This window comes from Marmota marmota, unplaced genomic scaffold (genome assembly GCF_001458135.2).
Source record: "Marmota marmota marmota unplaced genomic scaffold, marMar, whole genome shotgun sequence".
NCBI classification, from domain to species: Eukaryota; Metazoa; Chordata; class Mammalia; order Rodentia; family Sciuridae; genus Marmota; species Marmota marmota.
In genome coordinates this window covers 6,010,379-6,036,314 of record NW_025999925.1, presented here as the reverse complement: position 1 = coordinate 6,036,314, position 25,936 = coordinate 6,010,379, and the positions used below count along the sequence as shown (strand labels likewise).

Sequence of the window (25,936 nt, the reverse complement as noted above, 5' to 3'; positions counted from 1 at the left end):
AAAAAAACTATAGTTTAAAATGCAAACCTATTTTATTAACATTTCAATTTTGGTTTAATTATTATTAAAATTATCTCAATATATGTTAATGTAGTACATTCAAAAATTGACTTAGGAAGTCTTATTATGGTGTAAAAGCTACTATAATAAGTTGTTCCCTTACATAAATAAATAAATGACCAATATTACTAGAGGCTATAAGCAGCATGAGGGAAAAATTGAAGAAGTCTTTTATCCTAGTTTTTAGAGGGCATCAGCAGCTTGCTTTTATGAAAAAGTAACAGCTAAATGCACTGCAAATAATTTGCAGTAATCCAGTTCAGTGATTCATGTGTCTGCTTTAATGGGTCATAATTCAGGGTAAAGTAACTGAGTGCAGTCAGAGTGCAGACACTGCTTATGCCAGGGACAGTATCTCTTCATAAAACACACCTCAGGAGAAGCAGTTTGCCAGCCCCCTAATACTCTCTGATGTTTTGATGTCCTGCATATTTTTCCGATTAAGTTTTGAGTGCCATGTTTTTAGTTGTATTTCCACATTCATTATTCTCACGTAGACCCTTCAGCGGGTTTGCCATATATGATTATTTTTTTAATGATGCCTTTCTTTCCACTTCAGCAGTTTAATAATCTAGCACATGGCTGCTTCTCAGTACTCAGCATTCACCTCCCCAACACAGAAGAGGACATGTGCTTTGGCTTCAAAATTCCATTTGCTGTGTTAGAAATGCATATTCCCTACGGAACAACATTTGTTTGACATAACCATTCATTTTTATTACGTCTTTAAATATGTTTATCCAGAGTTATCAATAATCATAAATAACTGTATTCTCATCTTGTTCTGTTTTTTTCCAACAGACAAAATTGCTTACCCAGTACATATTAAATCTCGGCAAGTATGATCAAAACTACGACATCAGAGACCGTACAAGATTTATTAGGCAGCTTATTGTTCCGAATGAGAAGAGTGGAGCTTTAAGTAAATATGCCAAAAAAATATTCCTAGCACAAAAACCTGCACCACTGCTTGAGTCTCCTTTTAAAGGTATTATTATCAGACTATATACTGTAAACTATACAATAGCTAAGAAATTATGACATCCTGTCCCATTTCTAATGTGCTTAGAATTTATCTCTTAGAAAATATAAATGATTGATATATATAGATATATAAGAACAATGTGCTTTCTATTCATTCATCTGTTTTCTAGAGCAAGTTTTATATTAGTTAAAGTTTTTATATATATATATATATATATATATATATATATATACTTTATTTACTTAAATAATTTCAGATCTTCTGATTTTTATTCTTACTGAATGGTTTAACTGAACAATAGATAAAGCTGTGTTTTTATAGATGTTTCTCCATTTCTATTTTAAATTTGTAGTTTATTTTATAAGGACTACAAGTCAATAGCAAGTTGTTACTAATTGAATAAACTTTGTATACTAATATCATCAATGTTTCTAGGAGAAATTATATCATGCAAATATTCCTTTGTATTTAAAATTGTTTTTCAAGAAGGGAACTTGTTTTTCCCAGCTTTTTTAAAAAAACTAATTAAATTATTATCAGTTTAACAAGTAGCCATTCCAGTTGGTATCAGGTGATTATATTCCTTGGTTTTCATATTGTTTATTTAATTGTCTTAAAGCTATAAAAAGCAATTCAGTTTCATAGAAAAACCATTAAAATTCTGGAAGTGTTTGTGCCAAGACATGTATATGGATTGTTTAACTGTGCTGTCATTCTTAATATTCACAGTAAAGTAATTTTTAGAGAAGCTACATTTCAGAGCAACACCTCTAAACACACTGACTGATTAGCTTTTTTATTGACCATTATGGGGGAGATTATTGTAATCTATGGACTGAAATCAGTTTTTTGACCTATGAAGAGCTTCCTAGTTTATATTTATTCCTTGACATTTAAGGTAATATGCCAATTACCTTGAGCTCTGATTATGATTCTTCTCTGTTATATACAGCTCATATTGTTTATTTTATATTTTCCTCTATTTTTAATAGATAGGGATCATTTCCAGCTTGGCACCTTATCTCATACTCTCAATATTAAAGCTTCTGGGTACCTGGAATTATCTAATTGGCCAGAGGTGGCACCTGACCCATCAGTTAGAAATGTAGAAGTAATAGAGTTGGTAAGTTGACCTTTCTGAAATTAATTTTGTTCAAACAATGGGAAATTCTAGGATAACCATTGTTTTATATAAAAGCTTTTGGGGGGGTTGAAAATGGAAAAATATTTCTAAAAGTAATGTGTTAGCTATCTATCATCTTCATAGGAACTAAATATTGTAGTAATCCTGTGCCATTATATGAGTACTGTTCCCTTCTTCAAGGAAAGAGTTGAATTCTCGGCGTCAGTGCCACCCACATTTGTGCGATTGCATTTATAGCTGTATAGATCCAATTTCTAGGGTATTTAGTTTCATTGAATTGAGCTTTTTCTACTTTGTTAGAGATTTGTAAGCTTCCTGTCGATGTTTTCCTAAATAATTTTTGCTGTTCTTTTCCAGAAAAATCATACAAAGTGTTCTTCTGGATTTTATGATGAACCTGTTTTAAGTGAAGCCTAAACGTAAACAGGAGCATTGTGTACCAGAATTGTCCTTTGACAAGGTCACAATAAAAATAAATAATATGTTACTTTTATATAAAAGAGCAAATGCTGTTTTTCTACAGCTTTTTAAAATACTGGCCATGAGGTTAAAGCAATGAATATTCTTTCCAAATATTATATTTCTTCTTTGCACAAGAGAAATAAAGAGAGGGGCCTTTTGATTGTATTTAGAAATTGGTTATATGAAATATATTCAATACTTTTTAAAGTAGTAATTAGAAAAAAGCAATTAAGAATTATATTCTGGATATTTTTCCAGTAGAAAAGATACATTGAACTACAATTCAGATAACCAGAGTTCTTTGCCACTAAATTCTGTGAAAGTTAGTTAACCTCCTTGCTGTTAACTTTTCCATATACAATTGAAGAGAATCTTTATTATTTTAGATATAATTTTAATAATGAGCATAGCCATGGAATTTGATTACTCTGAGAAATATGTTTCTCTTAACTACTGAAATTTATCCTAGCTATTGGAACATGGTCAGAATCAATGATAGCTAATATTAACTCTGTCAAACCCTGGCAGTATACCATGATGTTTGACAAGCATTATCTTGTTTAAGCCTCATAAATGTCAGTACCATTTCACATATGAGGAAACCAAGGCTCAGAGAACCTAAGTAAATGCCCAAGTTCACATAGCTCACAAGTGATAGGACAGGTATCTTAACCCAGGTAGGTCTGTCTTAATCCACTGTCTGTACTCTTACTACATTTAATTGTATAATGTGAGGAGAGGAAGTTTGAGCTTGTTTACAAATCTGTTTTATTATTCTTGGTACTTAGCATCATCAGTTTCATTTTGTGACACATTATTTCTATTTAGAGATTAGCGAAGAAAAAATGTAAAATTTATGAAAACTAGTTGCACCTGTCTTCTCCTTGCAACTAAATTTGTTGATTTTCTCTCAGATCTACATATTCTTACTCTTCAAAGCATTTCCTTTTTTGTGTGTACAACTTTCGGCCAACTACTAGAATATGACAAAATTGTTCTTGTTATGTATCTTTCTACAGATATACTCTGTCTCCTAATTTCTTATTATGTCTGTTTGTTGTTTTTGTGCTTCTGTCCTTTTCCATTATTGGGTACATAATGTTTTGACCCAAGTAGAACCATCTTTTTCTCTTCCATTATATCTACCCTCTCCTCACCTTCCTGCTGTTTTATTCCTCCCCTAAAAAAGGTTTATCTTCTCAGAAATTGATAGCAATGCTATGCAATTTAATTTGCTCTCAGCAGTATCCTTATATTGGCTGATAGATTGGTTGGTTGGCTGGCTTCTTCCATTTTCATGTGTTCTTCTACGCATTAACTACCTTATAGGGACAGTACTTAAATAACCTATTTTCTTATGTTCATTTCACCTGTCCAGTTCAACAGAGACAAATTGATTTCTTTTTCATTTTGCTGACTACATTCGTGAAATTAATAATTGATAACTTATGGAGAATAATTATAACTGATGGAACCAAGTTGAAGAGAACTGTCACTGTCCGTTGATGCCATGCAGAAAGCAGCTTCAATCTATTGGTCTCTGAAACATTGGCTTAAAATTATACTACACGGGATACAATTAAATATAAAAATAATATAGCGAGTTCTGTTCTCAAATGCATCAGTAACAGTGCAGAAAGTAATATTCAAATCATCTTTCTTGCCTCTCTAACTCATTCTCTCTCCAAAGTCATACCAATGTTTTATGCACATAGATACTCTGTTATTCCAGGTTTGCTATAAAGTGATTTTGTAGGGTCAAATCTTATTACTGTGAAATAACAACTTAGTAGGAAAAATGGCCTAGGTTTAGATAATCTGATATCTTAATCGAAATAACAGGAAACCTACTAAGATTTACACTAGAAGTCACTTTGAATTACACACCACCATTTCCAGGATATAATGTATATTTATATTATGATACTAGTTTTGAAGATCCTTTAGACTTCTTTGGCATAGTTCGTCTCCTTTTATAAAAGACTGTCTTTTGCACACCAGCGGTATTTTGTTTTATAAAGAGAATAACAATCAGTATTTCATCTTTCATAAGAACTTTCAAATTGGTGCCTCTCCTCCTCTTTTTCCTGTTATTCCTTTTGTTTAGAATGAGGAACTGTCATTCCATAACAAAAAATCAAATATTGTTATTATTAGTCTTTGGTACTTTAATACTGAAATCTGTGACTATAGTTTGTGGCCATGTCAAGAAAATATGCCCCTTTTAGCATAGGAGCCCATTTTCCCCTAAGTTGTTGACTTACAAACTTTTTACCAGACATTAGGAAAGTACATTTAGATTTAAGAAAAAACATGGACTTATATATAAGGGACCTTCATTTATAGAATTCATATTAGAAACATTTAAAATGTATAAAAAGGCAGTAATACTGATCTTAAGTACATTATTCAAATATATTTAAGCAATTTTTTAAAAAATATTTTTTAGTTACAGATGGATGCAATATCTTTGTTTATTCATTTTTATGTGGTGCTGAGGATTAAACCCAGTGCCTCACATGTGCGAGGCAAGCTCTCTGCCACTGAGTCACAACCCTAGCCCCCTATTTAAGCAATTTTTACTGTTATTGTCTATACAGTATTTTTCTGGGTTACTGAAGCTTATCCTTTTTTGGTACTTTGAGATTGCACCTAGGGGTGCTGTACACTGACTACATCCCCAGCCCTTTTTGTTTTTTATTGAGATAGGTTTTATTAAGTTGCCCAGGCTGGCCTGGAACTTGTAGTCCTCCTACCTTAGCTGTGTGCCACTGTACCCAGCTGAAATTTGTCTTTTTAAGCAGCATACCTTAAGCCTTCTGCATATGTGATTTCCAACCATGGCTGCATGTATAATCATATGGACAGCTTTAAACAAAACAAACCTGTATTACACCTGCTCTAGATCAATTAGAATGTCAGGAAATGAACTTCAGGAATCACTTTTTTTTATTATTTGTTGGGCTGGGGTTGTGGCTCAAGCGGTAACGTGCTCGCCTGGCATGCGCCAGGCGCTGGGTTCAATCCTCAGCACCACATAAAAATAAAATAAAGATGTTGTGTACACCGAAAACTAAAAAATAAATATTAAAAAATTCTCTCTCTCTCTCTTTCTGTCTCAAAAAATAATTATTATTTGTTTAGTATTTAAAAATACATTCTTGGGTGATTCTAAGGTGCAACCAGTGGTGAGAACCATTCTTGAATAAGGACCTGTGTCATGCTGTAAATTCCTTTATAATGCAATATGTACTCTGGCACATATTAGAAATTCATTTAAAAGTGTATTAAATTAATGAGTTAGCCATTTTGACTTTTTTTTAGAAAAATTCATTTTCCTGATTTTTAAGAGCATATATGAAGCATAATTTTTTATGATATACACAATTACCATTTTCTTTGATATGCACATGTTAATTCACAATAAGAGGGGGAGAATAGAGGTAGTTTGGATTAGACAGAGGGAAGTAAAGGGAGAGGAGAGAAGGGGGAATGATAGTAGAATGAATTGGATATTATTACCCTATGTGCATATATGATTACATGACCTGTGTAACTCTAAATCATGTACAACCAGAAGAATGAGAAGTTATACTCCATTTATATATGATGTGTCAAAATGCATTCTACTGTCTTGAGTAACTAATTGGAACAAATGAAAAAAATTTTTAAAAAAAGATCACAATTACCAAAGCAATTTTGGCAATTGAATTTTGGGGGCTAATATTAATAAATTAATAATATTAGCCCCCTTCAAACACTATATTTAGTATACATCAAAATCCATCCTTTTTAAAATTCCAAACATTTTTAAATTTAATATTGAAGCCTTTAAAGGGCTAAAAATACAACTACTATTTATTGTCACAGACAAAGTATTAAAAATCTCTGCTCTCCAGAAGCTTACCTTCTATCAGTGGTAGCCAACAGTAATACTAAAGAAATTCAGACATTGCATAGTATATCAGAAAGCAATATATGCTGTGATTTTTAAAGGGGTGGAAGATGGTGTTGAAGTGGAAGCAGCCAGAGGTGAGGCCCTCCGGTGGAGCAGCCTGGGCCCACAGAGGAGCAGTAGGAAGTGGCTGGATTGAAGTGTGCTGGAGGGAGAGCAGCCAAGGGAAATCCAGGAGGCAAGTAAGGAGGGTCAGTCACAAAGGAACAGGCAAATGTCAGATCATGCAGGCTTTTGTAAGGACTTTGGCTTCTTTTCTGTGTGAAATGGAGAGCAGTTGCAGGGTTTCAAACCACAGAGGAGCTTGATCTGATTTAAGTTTCAATAGATTGATTCTAGCTGCTATGTTCAGCAAACTCTAGATGGGGTAAGAGGGGAGCAGAAGCAAGACAACCAGTTAGGAGACAGCGGCTGTGATCCCTGCGAGAGAGATGGTCCAGACCAAGGTGGGAAATGATTCCTTGAATGTTTACATGTTTAGGGGATGAGAGAAAGAGGTCAGGCTTAGGGTATTGAGATAGTTAGGGCAATTTTTGTTGACACTAAATATTTTCTTTTACTCTCTTTTACTTCAGTGTCAAGGCTTCAACCTGAATTTATTGCAGTTACTGTGTCTACCTCAAATTGCACTGGACCATTTTAGGTTGAATTACTATAGTTTAAATCTTATATGGACCAATAAACACAAAAGTTTAAAATTGCCTGTGAAATAAGACAGCTGGTTTAGCACAATGGACTCTGAGGGAGGGTTTGTGGTTTTTTAGTAGTAAGGTGGATCCACCTTCCTACCAGGGTGTCTTATTTTTCTTTTTATTGATTCTTTTTAGTTGTATATAACATTAAGATTCATTTTGACAAAATGATAAAAACATGAAATATAATTTTTGTTCTAATTTAGTCCTCACTACTTCCCCTCTCTCTTCCCTCCTTACTCCTATACCCTTCCCCCCAATCTTCTGCCACATACTTATATTTTTTTTATTTTTTTAATTGTGTCTTGTGGATGTACATGATGGTGAAATTCATTCTGGTATATTCATATACGTACATAGGAAAGTTAGGTCAGATTCATTCTATTATTCTTTCCTTATTTCAGCTCCCCTTCATCTATTCTACTGATCTTTCTTCTAGCCACCCCCCCCCACACACACACTTATTTTATATTAGCTTTTGCATATAAGAGAAAACATTCAACCTTTGACTTTTTTGGGACTGGCTTTTTTTCACTGAGCATTATAGTCTCTAGTTTCATCCATTTACTGGCAAATGCCATTATGTCATTCTTCTTTGTGCTGAATAATACTCCATTGTGTATATATACCACATTTTCTTGATCTGTTTATCTGTTGAAGGGCTTGTAGGTTGGCTCCATAGCTTGGCTATTGAGAATTGTACTGTTATAATCATTGATATGACTGTATCACCGTAGTATGCTGATTTTTAAATTTTATGGATATATATTAAGGAGTGGGATGGCTGGATCATATCATGGTACCATTTCTAGTTTTTTGAAAAACTCTACCTATTGCTTTCTAGAATGGTTGCACTACTTTGCATTCCCACCAACAATATATAACCTTTTCCGCCACATCCTCGCCAACATTTATTGTTATTTGTATTCTTTGTAATTGCCATTCTGACTGCAACAAAATGAAATTTCATGAAGTTTTGATTTGCATTCCCTAATTGCTAGAGATGTCGAACACTTCTAACAGATGTTTTCTAAGTTGAGGGCTTAAACTTTCTTCTGAGTACACAGTGGATTCTGAACGATTACACTTGCCAGAAGTCTGAATCTCTGAATGAGTTTTCATTTATATTAACTTTATTTTTGTGTGTGTGCAAACAGGCAAAAGAATGGACCCCAACAGGAAAAGCAAAGAAAGAAAATCCTGCTAAGAAATTTTACTCTGAATCTGAGGAAGAAGAGGAGTCTTCTGATAGCAGCAGCAGTGATAGTGGTGAGTTTTATAATATATTGAAATATATTACTCATATTTTAGGTTACATATAAACTCCTTTTATCTTTTCCTCTCTTCCATCTTCCAGCCTGTGTCTAAATTCAAGACATAAAAGAATGTTCTCTTGAGAGCTTAAAAGATTGAGGGCGTTCATATACAATGAAACAAATTCTAAATAGGAAGAATTCAGAAGTCCTGGGTCCCAGCTTTGCAAATTGAATAAGGCACCTACCTTTCTTTATATCTAATAGATGAAGGGGTATAGTTGGTTGTTTTTTAAATCCCTTCATTACTGAAATTCTGTGCATGATTTATATAACAAATGACAGCCAACTTTCTTTAAAACTTTCATTCCTTGGAGAACCAGGGCCCCTCACTATTACTTGGTTATCCCTGTCTTATTCTAAGATAATTCATTCTTTTTTCCCCATTTCCCTTGTCAAAGTCTTCATTTTCAATATCTGATAAATTAATCTGAGATGTATTACACTCTGATTTTGTAAACCCAAATGTGGAAAAAGTAACTCAGTCCACAAAAAATTATTTCTAAAAAATATGGAATTTCAAGGGTGATGCAGACTAGTGAGAAAGATCTGTTTCTATAGTTAAGCTTGCACTTTTTCATTTCATACAGGTTTTATTCATTTTACACCTTTTATTTTACATTTTGTTGCATTCATTCATAAGCTCATGACTGTTTCCTAGGTAGTCTTTTATATATAGTAGTGAGTCCAAGTAGTGTATTGTAGTTCTGCTATAGTTACTACAGGAAAACAAAATCTTTTCTCTTACAAGTTAGGAGATTTGTTTTCTAGCAAACAGCACTTTTTGAGAATAAACAAATTTCCTCAAGGATCTTTCTTTCTTTTTTTTATTTGTTATTTCCTCAAGGATCTTAGTAACTTGTAAATTTTTTTATTTTTTAATTTTAATTTGTTATATATGACGGCAGAGTGAATTATAATTTATAGTATACATATAGAGTACAATTTTTCATATCTCTGGTTGTCCACAAAGTAGAGTCACACTATTTATGTCTTTATACATGTACTTCGGGTAGTGATGTCCATCTCATTTCATAGTCTTTTCTGCCCCCATGCCCCCTCCCTTTTTCCCCCCTCCCCTTTGCCCCTATCTAGAGATCATCTAATCTTCCCATGCACCCCAAACCCCATTATGAATCCAGATCCTTAAATTAGAGAAAACATTCAGTGTTTGGTTTTTTGGGATTGGCTAACTTCACTTAGCATTATATTTTCCAACTCTGTCCATTTAGCTGCAAATGCCATGATCTCATTCTCTTTTAATGCTGAATAATATTCCGTTTGTATATATATGCCACATTTTCTTTATCCATTCATCTACTGAAGGACATCTAGGTTTAAACATTACTTCCTGAAGTGAGCTGGACCCCTATTCATGTGGAACTCCCATGTGATATTTTGAGACAGAAACATAGTTGATGTTATTTCTTCTCATTTTTTCTATTATAAGCTACCTAGCTGATTTTAATATGTACATGTATATAATTTTGACATGATGACACATTCAAAATATCTTTAACAGTTTTGTTTTGCTTTAGTAAAGTTTGGATAAGTAAATTTTACTCTTTATAAAAGATGTTGAGGATGAGTAGTCCACATTGTGTTCTGTTCACCTTGACTTATTTCAAATCACTGAGCCTTCTCAACACCTCTGTGAAGTAGCTAGATAGTAGTATCCACATTTGTTGAAAAGGAGACTAAGACCCAGAGAGATTAAATAAGTTACTCGGTCTTTTTTTTTTTTTTTTTTTTTTTTTTTGGTACTGGGGATTAAACCCAGGGCTTCTTAACTAACCACTGAGCCACATCTCCAGCCTTTTTTTTTTTAATATCTTATATTGAGACAGGGTCTTACTGAGTAGCTTAGGCCAACTTAAGTTGCTGAGACTGGATTTGAACTTTCAATCCTCCTGCCTCAGCCTTCCGAGCTGCTGAGATCATAGGCATGCTCACCACCACACCTGGTGCTTGCTCAGTCCTATAGCTAGTTAGTGATAATGTCAGGATTTGAACATGAACATTCCCACTTGAGAACCCTAGCTTTTCACTGTAATACAGAAAAGATTCTTCATGAAGTAGATGTTATAAACGTATTAGAATAATGTTTAATTGCTGATTATGTTTCTGTGTAAGTGTGCTACATCACATAGATCATGGGTAGGGGCAAGAGTGTCCTTTTTTCTAGTGCACAGCTCTGCATTTGTACTCATTTTAAATAGTAAAAATATTAAACTTCATTTTAAAAATATACATAAGGATAATCTATGAATCACTTCTGCAGACTCTTAGTGTACCATAATTTATGATCTTTTAGACCTATGTGCCCCATGTTAGCTAAAATAAACAATAACTCTTTAGTTGTTTATTTTGCTTATTGTCCTTGAATTCAGAATTTTGGGGGATGATTAGAGTGGCTTGGTACCCTCTCAAAGTTTATTCCTAATAAGATTAAACTATTGCCTTCTTTTTCTCTAAATAAAAATTCCCATTATAAATAGAATAATTTAAAATTAATTCTTTATCCTTAATGCCATAGCTAGATACTTATGGTTGTGATGAAAAATGAGACTGCCTCAAATTTGCTTTATTTGGTTCATCTTGCTTTGTTTTTCTCTACCCATTATCAGAGCATCTTCTCTCTGATTCCTTCAAGCTCACCCTCCTGTGGAAACCCGTAGATCTGAACAAACAGGGTGCAGAAATAGAAGTGCTTGAATGAGTCGGGTCCACACCACTAAAAGGCAACAGTGTCTGGTTTTCTTTGTGATCAGTACTGACAGTTACAGGTGTCCTCATTTATGATTCAATGGCTGTAACTCAAGAGAACTTCTGGGTATGTTTTTTAGAGAGTGAATCTGGAAGTGAGAGTGGAGAAGGAGGCGGAAGTGAAGAAGAAGAAGACAGTAGTGAGGACAGCAGTGAGGGTTCCTCTAGTGAGGAAGAGAGTGAGAGTGGAGATGAGTCTGAAGCAGAACACAAAAGAATGGCCACGAGGAATTCAAAAAACAAAGGGAAAAGGTAAATTATTTTTTCAGCATTTCCTTCAAAGAATATTCTGTGGTATGTTCTCCACAGATATTTCCTATTGATTGAAAGAGTAAGAAAATATCTCTGTATTTTCTCTCAGAACAGATATTAAATCTTGTTAAATGCTGTGCTACTAGTTCACATTACTCCAGTACTTATAATGCTTAGATTTAATTTTGAACTTGAACAAATCTTAGGGTTACATTTTGAAAATTGGTATAACCTTGGAAAGCTGAATTAAGTGATCAAGCAGTAGGCATGAAACACTTAATTACCTTTTGTAGCAATTTTGCTGCGGGCTAAAATTAAATCCTTCAACACTTTGCCATTATGTAACTAAGACAATTGATTTTTCTAAATAATGTTATATTAAAAAGATTATGATCCAAATATTAGAGTCAAAGGCTGTGAAGGAAGACGGTCATAAGATATTTAAGTGTTAGGGCTTTTTAAGATCTCCCATTATCAACAACATTATCGTGTATTGAAGTGTCATTAAAATTTTGAGTAATTGGGGCTAATAACTTGAATTGTGTGACTCTGTTTTCCCCACTGCTGTCAGCGAGTGGCCTCTGCTGACATGATGGCCCTTTCCCTGGGAGCCTGCTGCCCGCTCACTTGATGAGCTTGCAGCTCGGCTCAGTCGTGGCTGACAGCACTGATTGGGGCGCAGTACGCTCTCTGCTCCTTTTATTACAGACAGTAATTAAAGCAGCTCGCCCTGCCACTTCCATAACAAACACAGCATAATGCCCTAATTATGACTTTATTAATTTAAGTCAGGATTTAATGATTTTAAAAGTGATTTATATTGTTTTTCCTGTTCAGAACAAATGAAATCTGTAGGTTAAATTAATACAGGCTTTTCATCATTGCAAAGTTAAAAACCTAGTTACCAGTAAATTCTTTTCATTAGATTAACATCTGAAACTCTAAGCAGTAAGGTAAACAATAATTACCATCAAAATTGAGTGATGCATAATAAAATAACACTTTTACCTTTAAAATCTTATCTTAAATGCTAGAAGCTAAGTATATTTAGAATCATTGACTTGTTGCAGCAGAAGAGCTGCTTGGTTTGTAACAGGCTTGTCTTAGAGAGAAATTCTGTATGTTTGGTTTAACATCAGACTATGTGGTTTACCAAAAGTATCTTGTTTCTAGAAAGGGAAAGTTTTGATCAATGCATGAAATATCTTTCAGATAGCATAAGTCAATATGCTAGGAATTTATGATCATATCACTGTTTCATTTTTTTTTTCAGAAAATGACTTTTGTTTGAATTTGAAAGAGTTGTTTATTACACAACAGAATACATTCTAAGTCCTTACATTTTTCACTTCTTTCTTTAAACAATGAATTGGAGATAATAAATGGCCATTCTTTTCTCAGAGAGAAAAAACAACATATTTTTTAGTCTTCATATACAATTACATGTTGCCATAGCTTCATTTTTAATACAGAGCAATCATATTTCTACCATAAAAGTCAATTTCAAGGAGTATCAGTTTTTCTCTTGCCTCATCATTTACTCTCCCTGTATCTTTCTGCCTATCTCTTGGAACTTGTTTTTTTTTTTTTAACATTTTCAGTATGTTAATTTTTTTGAAGCTCTTAATAAGCTTTACATATCTTCAAAAATCAGCCTTTATTATTCATTACTATTTCTGGCTCCACTTGAATTTTATACTCCAAGATATTTCCATGTGATAGTAAATAGTTTAGCATTGGGGAAAAAATATACATTGAACTAAGACAAACTAGAGTTCATATTTCACTTCTTCCCTCCTGTTTCCTTAGCCTTCTTAAATATTACTTTATTATTGTAAATGGGACAATAATGTATATAGCAAGAGTGCATCTTAATTTTATAATCAGCTAGTCCTGCTGACACACACCTGTAATCCCAGCAACTCAGGAGGCTGAGGTAGGAGGATCTCAAGTTTGAGGCCAGCCTTAAGAGCTTAGCTAGTCCCTATCTCAAAATTAAAAAATTATAAGGGCTAGGGGATGTGGCTCAATGATAGATGCCTCTGGGTTCAATTCCCAGTACCAAAACCAAATAAATAAGATAATTGGTAGGATCAGTATGGAATGCCTGGGACCGCCTGGTTTAAGGTAGGTTTTTGAAAGTAACACACACACACACACACACACACACAGAGAGAGAGAAAGAGAGAGAGAGAGAGAAGAGAGAACAGACTTTCAGTTTGGTGGAAAATATGATACATCTCAGGGTATCTTTCATCCCCTGAGAGAATTCTGTTTGGCCATCTCACATTTTATTTTTTCTCTTTTGAGATTGCTTTTCTACATGGCTGCCTGCCTTCTTCCTATTTCTTAATTTATATTTCTTTGTCGCCCTTTTTTGTCCATGAAGTATTTTTAATCTTGGTCAAATTAGTATAGATGTCATGGCACACTATATTTCATTACTTATTAGTTATACTATACTGTCACTGCCACCTTATTTCTCTGTATCCTCCAGTGGATTGTAGACACTATAAGGTAGACACACAGAGATCATGTGTTACCTTATTATTTCCATAGTACCGAACACAGTGCCAGTATGCCATCAATAATCAATAAATATTAGTTGAGTGAGTGGACAAATGAATGAATACCATTAAGCACTAAGTTGTCATTATTTGATATTTTAAAAGTTTGTATGTTACTATTATCATTTTTAGTAAGACTTAGTGCATTAGAAGAATTGTCTTTGAATTGGTGAACATTTTCTCACATGATGTATTTAAGGTCATTTTTGGAAGCTTGTATAATTTCTTAGAAAAAATTCTATACTGTGCAAGTCTGTTTTAGCAAAAGTAGATACATAAATATTTAAATTTATCAATAAACAGTATTTAGGAACAGCATTTTAAAAATCAGCCTAAGATCTTTGAATTTGTAACTGTGAGCATTTAATTTCTAGTAAATTGAACATATTAATTATTTTCTTTATTACTATTGATGACATCATTTAGTGTTATTTTATGGTTCTTTGCATCTGCAGTATTTTTAATTTATTTGGTTATAGATAATGCTGTCTTTATTATTATTTCACTAATATATTGTGGGATTTTGAAACTATTTTTATTATACGTTGTATAAACTATTTAAACTTGTTTATGTAAAGGAGTTGCAATTGATAATTTTTAAATTTATTGATATGCATAGTGATACTGAAGATGGGAAGAAGAAAAATGAAAAATCTAGAACTTCAGGTTCTTCTGATGCCGACTCTAGTTCAATAGAAAGTTCTTCAGATTCTGAATCAGAATCTGAAAGTGAATATGAATCCAGAAAAACTACTAAGGTAAGAGGTTATAGAGTTATTATAATACAAAGAATATAAATATTCTTATACCTTTTTCCTCATTAACAATACATATTTTTGAAAACTAGTGTTTTGTTGAAAGTCAAGAAACTAAAAAAGAAGTATTTAACATTGTCACTAACAACAAAAGTTGACCATCTTTATTCATTCACACCTGTGATTTTATTTCCTCTAGATAATCCTTTCCCTTATAACCCAACTCTGCAGAGAAGTTAGAACTGCTTTTTAACACATCCCTTGCCACTGAAATTCTTGGCTAGCTTATGACAAGGGAGGCTTTTGCTAAACAGGAATGAAATAAATGGAAGTTATATAAGTAGTATTAAATAGAACGCAGTAGTGCTATGTAATCCCAGCAGCTCAGGAGGCAGAGGCAGGGGCATCTCAACTTCAAAGCCAGCCTCAGCAAAAGTGAGGCACTAAGAAACTCAGTGAGACCCTATTTCCAAATAAAATACAAAATAGAGCTGAGGATGTGGCTCAGGTTGAGTGTCCCTGAGTTCAATCCCTGGTACCCCTCCCCCCACGAAAAAGGAGTGTGAATGCACATACATCATAAAAAAAAAAAATTGAGACTAATATGCTTTAAAAAGTATTAAAGGTTATACAAAGAATGTCAGTAGATAGTTCTTAAAGCTTTAGTTAAAAGGTATACGTTATATAATTAGTTACTAAAATGCAGCAGCCATTATTTTAAAACAAATGCAAGAACCACTTGTGGAGTAGAGTAATAATGTTTTCAATATAACATTTTTAACACTGAACTTTTTTGTCTGCTTTGTAGCAAAAAATACACACATATGTTGTAAACGTGTAGTTATTTTTTTTTTTTTAAAGAGAGAGTGAGAGAGGAGAGAGAGAGAGAGAATTTTTAATATTTTTATTTTTTAGTTATCGGCGGACACAACATCTTTGTTTGTATGTGGTGCTGAGGATCGAACCCGGGCCGCACGCATGCCAGGCGAGCGCGCCACCGCCTGAGCCACATCCCCAGCCCAAACGTGTAGTTATTAATGTACAATTCAGATCTAATTATCTTTCTGATCTTTATTATCGCTTACTTTGTGTAAGCGGATCCTATTGATGCTCGGCTTCAAGTGCAGCAGTTCATTGAACTCAGTTTCATCTTGACCCAATATCTTTTTTCATTTGCTTATTAGTTCTATGAACTTAAGTTTCTTCTGTATGTCCCTGAATAGCCAAGGATGAAAATAAATTCATTGAAGTAGACAGATGACCTCCTCAATGCAGAGATTTATTGTTAAAGAATAAGCATATTTCAAATATTGGTAGGGGGCTGAGGATATGCTCAATAGTAGTCCATTTGCCTAGCATGTACAAGGCCCTGGGTTTCATCCCCAGCACCACCACAACAACAAACAAAAAACAATTGGTATTTATCTTGCTGTATTTCAAATACTATTGTTTATAGTAAAACATCTGAAAATTAAATTTCTATTAAAATCTTGTATCCATATGTAACATGATCAAAAATTTCTATTTTTCAAAAATTAACCTAAACTTTTAGAGATTTTTAAGACTTAGTGTGGCCTCATATAAAAACCTATCACAGGGCTAGGGTTGTGGCTCGGTGGTAGAGCGCTCGCCTCACATGTGTGGGGCATCTCAGCACCACATAAATAATTAAAATAAAGGTATTTTATTCATCTGCAACTAAATTTTTTTAAAGTTTACAAAAAAACACCTGTCACACAATGAATTTGGTATATCTCATTTTCTACTTCTATTGAATTACACAAAAAAGTTAAAATTATTTAAAATAAAGAGATTTTAGAAATTGACAGTAAGTATGATCCAGAATAAGAAATCTATGCTTTTAAAAATGACAGAACAAGAAATCAGCAAATGGCAAGGAAGTGGAATTGAAGTTAGTTATTCTTATGAAGTTTTTAGAAGCTGAAAATTTGTAGCCTTCAGCACCTATGTAGTATTAGAAGCAGAGCTTCAGGAGCCTGTTAAAAAAACCACAAGGACACCCAGATCCATATTTCAATTTATTCCATCTTTGTCGAAGATTTTAATGATCAGATTAGATTGCTTGGTAATGGATAATAGAACATAAAAATTTAAACTATTATAATGAGCCAAGATCCTTGAGAAATACAGGTTTTTCTCACATTATTGATAGTTTTGTGTGTACAAATTTTCCTTAGAAAGTTTATTTTCTTATATTAGAATGCCTTTCCTACCTATAATAGGCAGATAGGGTTTGTGCCTCTTTGTTTTCGCTTTAATTTAGCAATTGTAATAAATAGTCTCCACCCCAGAGCTGCCATAATTACTTATTTCCATTTCTTTCTGAATGACTTGGAGTATACCTAGTGATTACAAGTGTACCAATTTTCTAATAATAGGCAACTCTATAATTGTGGAAAAGTCCTCCTTGCACCAAGTGTTGTGGCTTCTGCTCCAAATTATGAGTAATGAAGGCAGATGGTGGGTGCTTTACCTTAATTTAGCATGACAGTGTATTACTGCTGAAAATTCCTATGCCTTAAATCTTCAGCCTAATAAATCTATACTTTTTACTCTTTCTCTCTTTTTTTTCTTCAATCTGGACAATGTGTTTTGGGGAAGCTGAGCATAAAAATGAGACCTTGGAGGTATATTGAATATATGACTTTCAAAAAAGTTAATTTTTATGGTGTTCCTATAAGTATAGTGTTTTACTTGTTGGGAGATAATATCTTTATTTTTTCAGTTTCTCATGTATAACCTAGAAATGCTAATACCTACCTTGTTTCTTTTCTGTGTTATGGTACAAAATCAAAATGTGAAAGATCAGTATGAAGCACCACATAAAACAACAGTTTTAACACTTTTTAACTTGAACGTAAATTGCATGAAAGATTAATAGCATTGGAGTTACAGACAAACAAAGCTAAAAGGAATTTATATATATTTTCAAGTTTTAAGTCTGCATTTTTTCACTTTTTGTATTAATAATCATCTGTTTCCTTTTTGCTTTTAATCTCTTTCTCCACTAATTTCTCTTCTGCCAACCTCAGCACTCAAGTCTTCTCCAGTATTTAAAGAGAAAAAGGAAGCAGGAAGGGAACAGAGTGAGAATTTAGAAAAAAATAACATGCAAATCATTCATCTATTATTTTTTAATTCATTAGAAATTTTTCCCCACCTTTATCACTTCCTTTAGACACTGCTCTGAAAAGATAGCCGTGATCCTTCCCCAAGCCCAGCTGCCTTTACTTGGATAGTAATCTTATCTTTTGATATCACAGTTCTACTGCTTGAAACTTTCTGCATCTGTTTTGTTTGGTCTTTATTGACCTTTCATTGTTTTGATTGCTTTACTTTTCTACCCCTTCTAACACTCAAGTATGAATATTGTCTCCAAATTATTACTTAGTGCACATCACTTTTTCAAATATATTGACATGATTTTTTTCTTTAGTCATTTTCTTCTAACATTTTTAATGGCTTCCACTAGATTATTTTCATAGTAACATCTCTCTCTACAAGTGCTCCAGCTTTTCTTGCCAAATTCTGATCAAATTCTTGAGCCTTTCTGGGGCTACTGGTTTTCCAGGCCTAAGGCAGCCAGAGGACATGGTCTGTCATTTGGCAACATTATTCTCATAAGGATCTTTGACTCCTTTGTCAAGTCCTCCAGATTCTATGTTATTCCTCCTACTGTTTCTTCTTTCTTATTTTCACCATTCTAGATCAGCTCTTCATTATCTTTGTAGACCAATGCCACTGGTCATCCTCAAATCTGTGCTTTCCCAGCCCCAATTCTTCTGTACAAATGCCAAATTAAGAGAAAGTCCTGAGTCTGGCATGGTGGCCATGCCTGTAATCCCAGTGGCTGGGGAGGCTGAGACAGGAGGATTGCAAGTTCACAGCTAGCTTCAGCAAAAGTGAGGTGCTAAGCAGTTGTCTCTAAATAAAATACAAAATAGGGCTGAGGATGATGTGGCTTAGTGGTCAAATGCCCCTGAATTCAATCCCTGGTACCCCCTGGCAAAAAAAAGGGGGGGCACCATGATTAAGTCGCCTGTATTGTGTCCCAATTGTCATTTGAGTTAGTAATACTCCTCAGGCTAGTATGTCTAAATGTTCCTCTCTAGTCCTAACCCACCCCAGCTTCTAATCCCAGTGGAGTATTTGTGGTTCTCTTATGAAACTGGATTCCTTCTTATTTCTATGCCTTTTTTCTTTTTTTACACATTTCTGTTATTACAGAAAATATAAGCCAAGGGGGAAGTGGCATCATGTGGTCCTTCCACTTCTCCACCTTTCCTATGAATGACTGTGGGGAATAAAAAATTATATGATAAGAGGGCATCACTCATGTGAGTGGTCCAGGGACATTCAAAAGAGCAAGGACCATTGCTAAATTGCTTACAATTTTTCATTCCATACCATTCCCAGTAGATCTATAAGGCACAAAACTATAGTTATACGTTCAGATGTCATGTTATTTGTTTAAATTATTGATTGAAAGACTCCTCATTTGAGGTTACATGTTGTCAGTAATAACAAAAGAAAATTATCTTATTTCAGTTACAGTTATTTTGATGGATAAGCATATTTTATGCATAGATGTTCTTTTCTGAAGTGTATTTGAGGAATATTTTGAGAATGGTCCTTTTTATGAAATAATTCTTTTGCCCCAAATAATGCCTATAAAAATTACCTTTAATAATTCCATACTTTCAGTGCTTTCACATACTTAAAAGAGTGTAAAAAAAGAAACATTTTTAAACAGAAGAGCAAGGAAAATCAATAGTACAGACCATATTGAGTCCAGAAGATATTCACATCTATATCATTTTATCTTATTTTTTAAGCAATATAACTAAGTTATATTCTTCTGTTAGTTAAAAATTATGTGTTGAACAGATGGTGAAAATTTTACTTAGAATAATGTTTCCAGGGTTTTTTTCCTTTATTGAAGCCATGCTCCAGGGTTCTTATAACTAACCAACATATTAGAGTGTTCCTACATACTATTGTGTTTTTGGTGTTACCTTGTTATTCCACTGTTCACACCTTAATTGTGATGCAGCATTTTAATTATATTTATAGGGTATATGTACTAGCAGCTGAATGAAGATTTAGATAATTGATGATTAAATTATGATGATTTAAAATCATGATTATTATTTATTGTGAATGACTTATGTTTTCCTTTTATAGATTATAACATTTTAATTACATAAAATGCAGTTAAAGTATAATAATCTGCTAGTGTGAAATAAATAAATTTAGTGTATTTTCATTTAACATTAAGAGCATTTCTGTATTTGAATCAAGATTAATATTTGTACTAGTTGTGAAAAAATACTGTCATCTGTGTATTCCTGGCAGTGTTCAAGGTACTCTCAGGTTATGTATCTTTGGATTTTGCTAATCCCTCTTTGAGAGATGCAGAGAAACAGATTATATCTCTTAAGTACTTTGAGGACCAAGCTGATTTGATTACTAGCATTCAAATGTTAAGATTTGTCTTAATAAAAGATCTTGTGGATAAAGATCTTTTTTGTGAAAGATCTTGGGGATAAAGCAGTTTTGGCATGAGATGTATAATTATGTATAATTTCCAATTGGTTTTCTTTTCTCTGTGAGAATAAGAAACAAGCTTTAATTATACTATTACAAGTAGTTATGTATGTTGCTCGAACTTCTATGAATATTGAAGAGTATTAGTTTCTACTTTAACAATTCTAAAGTTTGCCTCTTGAGTATGATTTGTCTCTTCCAATTTACTTCATATTTTAAGTTCTTCAAAACAAAAGTATCATTTGATTTCAACCGAGACCTTTAAAACAAAGGGAATACCAGTAAGCATTCCTTCTTATCGAAGTAGGTGTAGTCTAATAGGGAAAACTTTATTTTAACCATTTAAATTTCTTAATTTATAATGAAGTCTCAGTATACTAGAATTGTACCTTTGTTTTAAGAAACAAGTTTGTGAGTCTCAAATTTTTTAAATCAAATTTGTCAGATGACTTGAAAAAAAAGAGAATCATTAAATTGTCCTTGGTATTAATTGTAATTGAAAATATTTCATTCACATACCTTGCCCTATGAAGCTAGAAATTATCCTCAAATCGTTGTTGATTTCGAAGCACAGTATGGGTTTGACAAACTTTACATACTGCTTATCCTGTCCTATAGTTTTAAATTTCAAACCTCTTTCCAGTGGAAGCATATTTGATGCTTGTCATGTCAAATCTTTTTTTCTATGTACCTTTCCTCTTATAATCAGCATGAAAATGAACATGCATAATACATAAAAATCTTTAGAGGTATATTGTTACATATTTTCGTTTGTATTATTTGGAACTTGATAAATATTTCCAGGATTTTTAATTTATTATTTGAAATGAAATACATTAAATAGAAATCAGTTTCTTAACCCTGTGACTTTGTATTTCATTTTGAAAATGTTGATGTGTTGAGGTGTATAATCGAATACCATAGAAACAAAATGGAGATTTGAGGATGATGAATTGATAACTAGATATTTTTTATAGTGAGATCTTAAGATCAGTTACTGTTGTCCTTATAAAAGTCTAATACAGTCACTCAGCTGTTAAAAACCTAATCCTCTATTTAAAAAAAATATACAAAAACAAATTGTCTATCTTTCTGCCTGATCTCTTCTCAAGTACTAACACAATGGAAACAGTGGGTGATCTGTCAATGTGTTTGGTTTGTCAATGATGGTTTTGTATAAATATTGGGAGGGTAAGAAATAAAATTCACACAGTAAAATATGATTTCATCTGCCTTTTCTCTGCAGCTCCATGGCTCATGCTGCGGTGTGAAATTCTCATTTTACACACTTTGCAGGCGGAGCACATGAATTATGCATTGAGCAAGAAAAATCTCCTGCCTCAAGTCCTATATGCATTTACCCAGGTTCTGTCTCTATTACCAAGATGAATTGCAAATGGAGAAATGTTTGATGGAATAGAGCTCTTAACTTCTTTGTTTAGAATTCAGATTTTTATTTTTATAGTAGATCCTTTAAGTATGAAAATGTTTTGAACTTACTATGGATTTTTTAAAATGAAAAATGAAATATAATATAAGAGAAGAATGCCAAACACATTATGAAGCATTTTATACCCTTGATTCGGAATGCAAGGCTTTTTCAATTCAGTAGAAATGACCATTATCTATTGCTAATGTTGTATTTCAGTCACTGGTTATTTGCCGTTCTCAAGAAGTCAATAAAATTCTGTCCTTTTGAAAGCCTTTTTTCTTTCTGTTTAAGGCTTCTAATAAGAGATTATGCCAGTTTCACATGCAGCCCTGTTCTGTGTTGTGTGTGACCTGATGTGTATGAAATAGATATTGTTACACATTCTTAGCTGTGAAGTAGGAAATAAGGCATAGACTTGCCTTCAGCTTTAACTTTATCTTGATTTGATAGGTTTCTAATTTTTCAGGTGGGGAGGTTACGATTCCATAAAAACAGTCATGCACCATTGTAGCTTATAGGAAGCTACACCCATTGTGCTCAGCATAGCATTTTGATAAGTCACATGATGATAAGTGCTTTTTATTATATGTTCTTTTTTCACAGGAATGATATTCTAGTTGAAGTGGCATTTTTATTCTGAACTTCTTTTCGTTTTCTTACAACTTTTAAATTTCAGCCTCAAAAGTAACATTTCTTCTGTTTTTCCTCCAGCCCTAACATTGTTATTTGCTTGAGAAGTTGACAAATACTCTTTGGTTTGTTTTTAAATAAGGAATGAAAAAGAAATCCCATCTAGATGGCTTTTAGTTTTCAGTGGCAGAAATAATTATTATGAGGAGGAAAATCAGTGTTGATCTTTTTGTTAGTGTTTTAATGTATATTGTATGAACCTGGAAAATAATTTTCTGAGTATTGGCATAAGGGAGAAAACAAGCAGAACTTAAATCATTTAAAAATGTTGCATGCCATGTATTTTATGTAATGTTCTTCATGTACATGCTGGCGTAAGCTTCAACACTTTAAATAGTGGTAATATACCTTTTTCTTCAGTGATGTGTTTCCATGGCTAGAGGAATACTTCAAATATATTTATACCAATTTACATTAGCAATTAGCTTTTAATCCCTTCAGTTAATGGTAAGTTATTTGAAGGCAGGGATTTTGGAGGTCTAGGCTGTTATTTCCATTGCTTAGCACAGAATCTGGTACACATTTAAAATTCTATACCTATCTATTGAATGAATGAATGAATTAACAGAAAGTTTTTATTAAAAACTTAAGTTCTCACTTTTAACCTAAGAAACTTTCATGTAAAATAAAAGAGCATTAGATTATAAAGATAAGTAACTTTGACACAGATATGTTTAACACCCTATTCTTTGTTGATCTTTAGTTATTAATAGTGCTACTCAGTGCAGAACTTAATTAAACTTCTTTTTAGATGTACAAATATTTTCTGAATGTGTAACCAAGCTGTGAATACCTCAGGCTTTAGGGGTACTGTGTTCTACTCCATAGCTATACATGTTTTATAAATGTAGGAAGATTAATAAGCAAATCTGTAGTGGGCGAAGCTCTACTTTTGAAATATCAGTTCTGTCTATAAAACAGCCAAAAAAAAGTAAGTGAATCCTTTTCCACTCCTCTAAAGAACAAGAGTGTGCTAATGTCATATATAGACCTTTGGCAAAAAGAGTCTGACACAACCCAATAACAAAGTACCAAGTACTTAGTATAGTGCCTATCACAGACCATATCAGAAGATGCTAACCCATCACAAATCTGTCAGCAATTTAGAGCTACGCATGTGACGTTTGAGCATTTCTTTTTCTTTATTAATAAAGTTGTTTAAAAATAAAGACTATTTGTGCACTTTCTACCAGAGTCATGTTACATTTTTATGTTTGCAGAAACTTGTCATGTTATAAAATAATTAGTACCTTTAAATTTTCTTCTAAGGTCCTTTATAATCTTTAAACACAAAATATTGAAAAATTATTTAAAAGTTAGTTATAGTTATTTACAGTTTGCCTAATGTGGTCCAAATGCTGTGTGCTAATTGAGACACAAATTTTGATTCAGAAAAACATTTTAATAATCATTCAGAAACTTAATTTGTAAGGTTGAGAAGAAAGTTTGTTTTATAAGTAGATTAACATAGATTGTTAAGACAAAACATGATAAAATTAATCAAATGTTTATTTTATAGGAGATAGGAAAACAAACAAAGCAAGATAGAAATCTTCTTACCAAAGATGTTTCACTTCTGGATCTAGATGATTGTAAGTATTATAAAACTTTTCTTCAGTTTTGAGTAAGAATGTTTTTCCTTTTAATGCAACTTTTATTTACATGTCCCCAAACTTACCAAAATCTATTTTAAAATATTTATAAATGAATAAAGCAAGAAAACTGGAAATCAGTAATATTAGTATCTTCATCTATTCAGTCTATTAGTTTTGTGTCACATGAATAAGTATAGATGGCCAAAAAGTATATAAAATTCATCTTAAAATAATATTTTAAAATATTATACATTGTAATTTTTTCACTATATAAGTATTAATAGCTCATGGCTTCTACATTGTGAGATGTTAGGTAGGTGAGGAATTGAGAAAATAATTGGAGATAGGAAGGACATCACCATCTTCCACTTGCCATAGTTTGGGTAGGAATGGAATGGGTAATGCAGTTTTTGGATACACCTGTCAACATTTTAATTTTTGTCTCAGCAAATCTTCTGAGAATTTAGAATTCTGCAAGTATACTCACCCAACTATGCAAAGATGTATAGTCACCACTCCCCTTAAATCCTTCAGCATTGTGAAGAGAAATAGTGGAACTAACTTTGTTACTAGATAAGTTTGCACTAGGAAAAGAGCAACAAGAAGTAAGACTTCATGAATCTTAAACTACTGTCATTTTTCAATGTAGTGTTTCCATGCTGGGCTGAGTTATGTTTTTAAGTTGCCTCATTCCATCATGAATTTGTCCCATTTATATTGTTTAGATAACCTATCTCTAATAGTCACAGCCAGTTCTTATTATATATAAATTAAAATGTATAACAAAAAGAGATACATAGTATAGAGATATTAAAAATGAAATTGGAACCAAATTTTTTACACTTTATCAAAGATTTCAAAGTTTGGTCTCAACCAGTATTATGAAGGTTTGGAGAAACAGCATGTATATGCTCTTTTTAGGAATACAGATAGGCTTAGAATTTGGGGGTCATTTTAGCAATATATTTCAAACTTTAAGCATATGTACCCTTTGACCTGTAGTTCTTTTTTTGGAGGGAGGGTACTTGGGATTGAACTCAGAGGCACTCGAGCACTGAGCCACATCCCCAGCCCTATTTTATATTTTATTTAGAGACAGAGTCTCACTGAGTTGCTTAGCAGCTTGCTTTTGCTGAGGCTGGCTTTAAACTCATGATCCTCCTGCCTCAGCCTTCCGAGTCACTGGGATTACAGGCATGTGGCACCATGCCCAGCTGACCTAGTAGTTCTTTTTTTTTTTAATTGATTTTTTAAAATAAATGACAGTGGAATGCATTACAATTCATATTACACATATAGAGCACAATTTTTCATACCTCACCAATTCTTGTCTTTATACATGCTATTTGGATAATGATGTCCATTGTATTCCACCGTCATTGCTAACCCCCTGACGCCTCCCTTCCTGCCCCCCAATCTAGAGTTCGTCTATTCCTCCCCTGTTCTCCCTTCCCACCCAACTGTGAGTCAATCACCTTATATCAAAGAAAACATTTGGCATTTGTTTTTTTGGGATTGGCTAACTTCATTTAGCATTATCTTCTCCAACTCCATCTATTTACCTGCAGATGCTATGATTTTATTCTCTTTTATTGGTGAGTAATATTCCATTATGTATGTGTACCACATTTTTTTATATCCATTCATCTACTGAAGGGCATCTAGGTTGGTTCCACAGTTTAGCTATTGTGAATTATTCT

General features: G+C 33.1%; 1 protein-coding gene across 6 annotated transcripts in view; it reads left to right on the top strand.

Moving 5' to 3' along the window:
• Ap3b1 (adaptor related protein complex 3 subunit beta 1) overlaps nt 1-25,936 on the top strand; it is a 246,829-nt gene that overhangs the window by 143,705 nt on the left and 77,188 nt on the right. For all 6 annotated transcript variants that reach the window (XM_015497828.2, XM_048800176.1, XM_048800179.1 and 3 more), the window contains 6 exons: nt 862-1,048; nt 2,038-2,168; nt 8,456-8,567; nt 11,458-11,629; nt 14,816-14,954; nt 24,161-24,233. In XM_015497828.2, the coding sequence (XP_015353314.1) occupies nt 862-1,048; nt 2,038-2,168; nt 8,456-8,567; nt 11,458-11,629; nt 14,816-14,954; nt 24,161-24,233 (814 nt within the window). The remainder of the gene's footprint in view (nt 1-861; nt 1,049-2,037; nt 2,169-8,455; nt 8,568-11,457; nt 11,630-14,815; nt 14,955-24,160; nt 24,234-25,936) is intronic.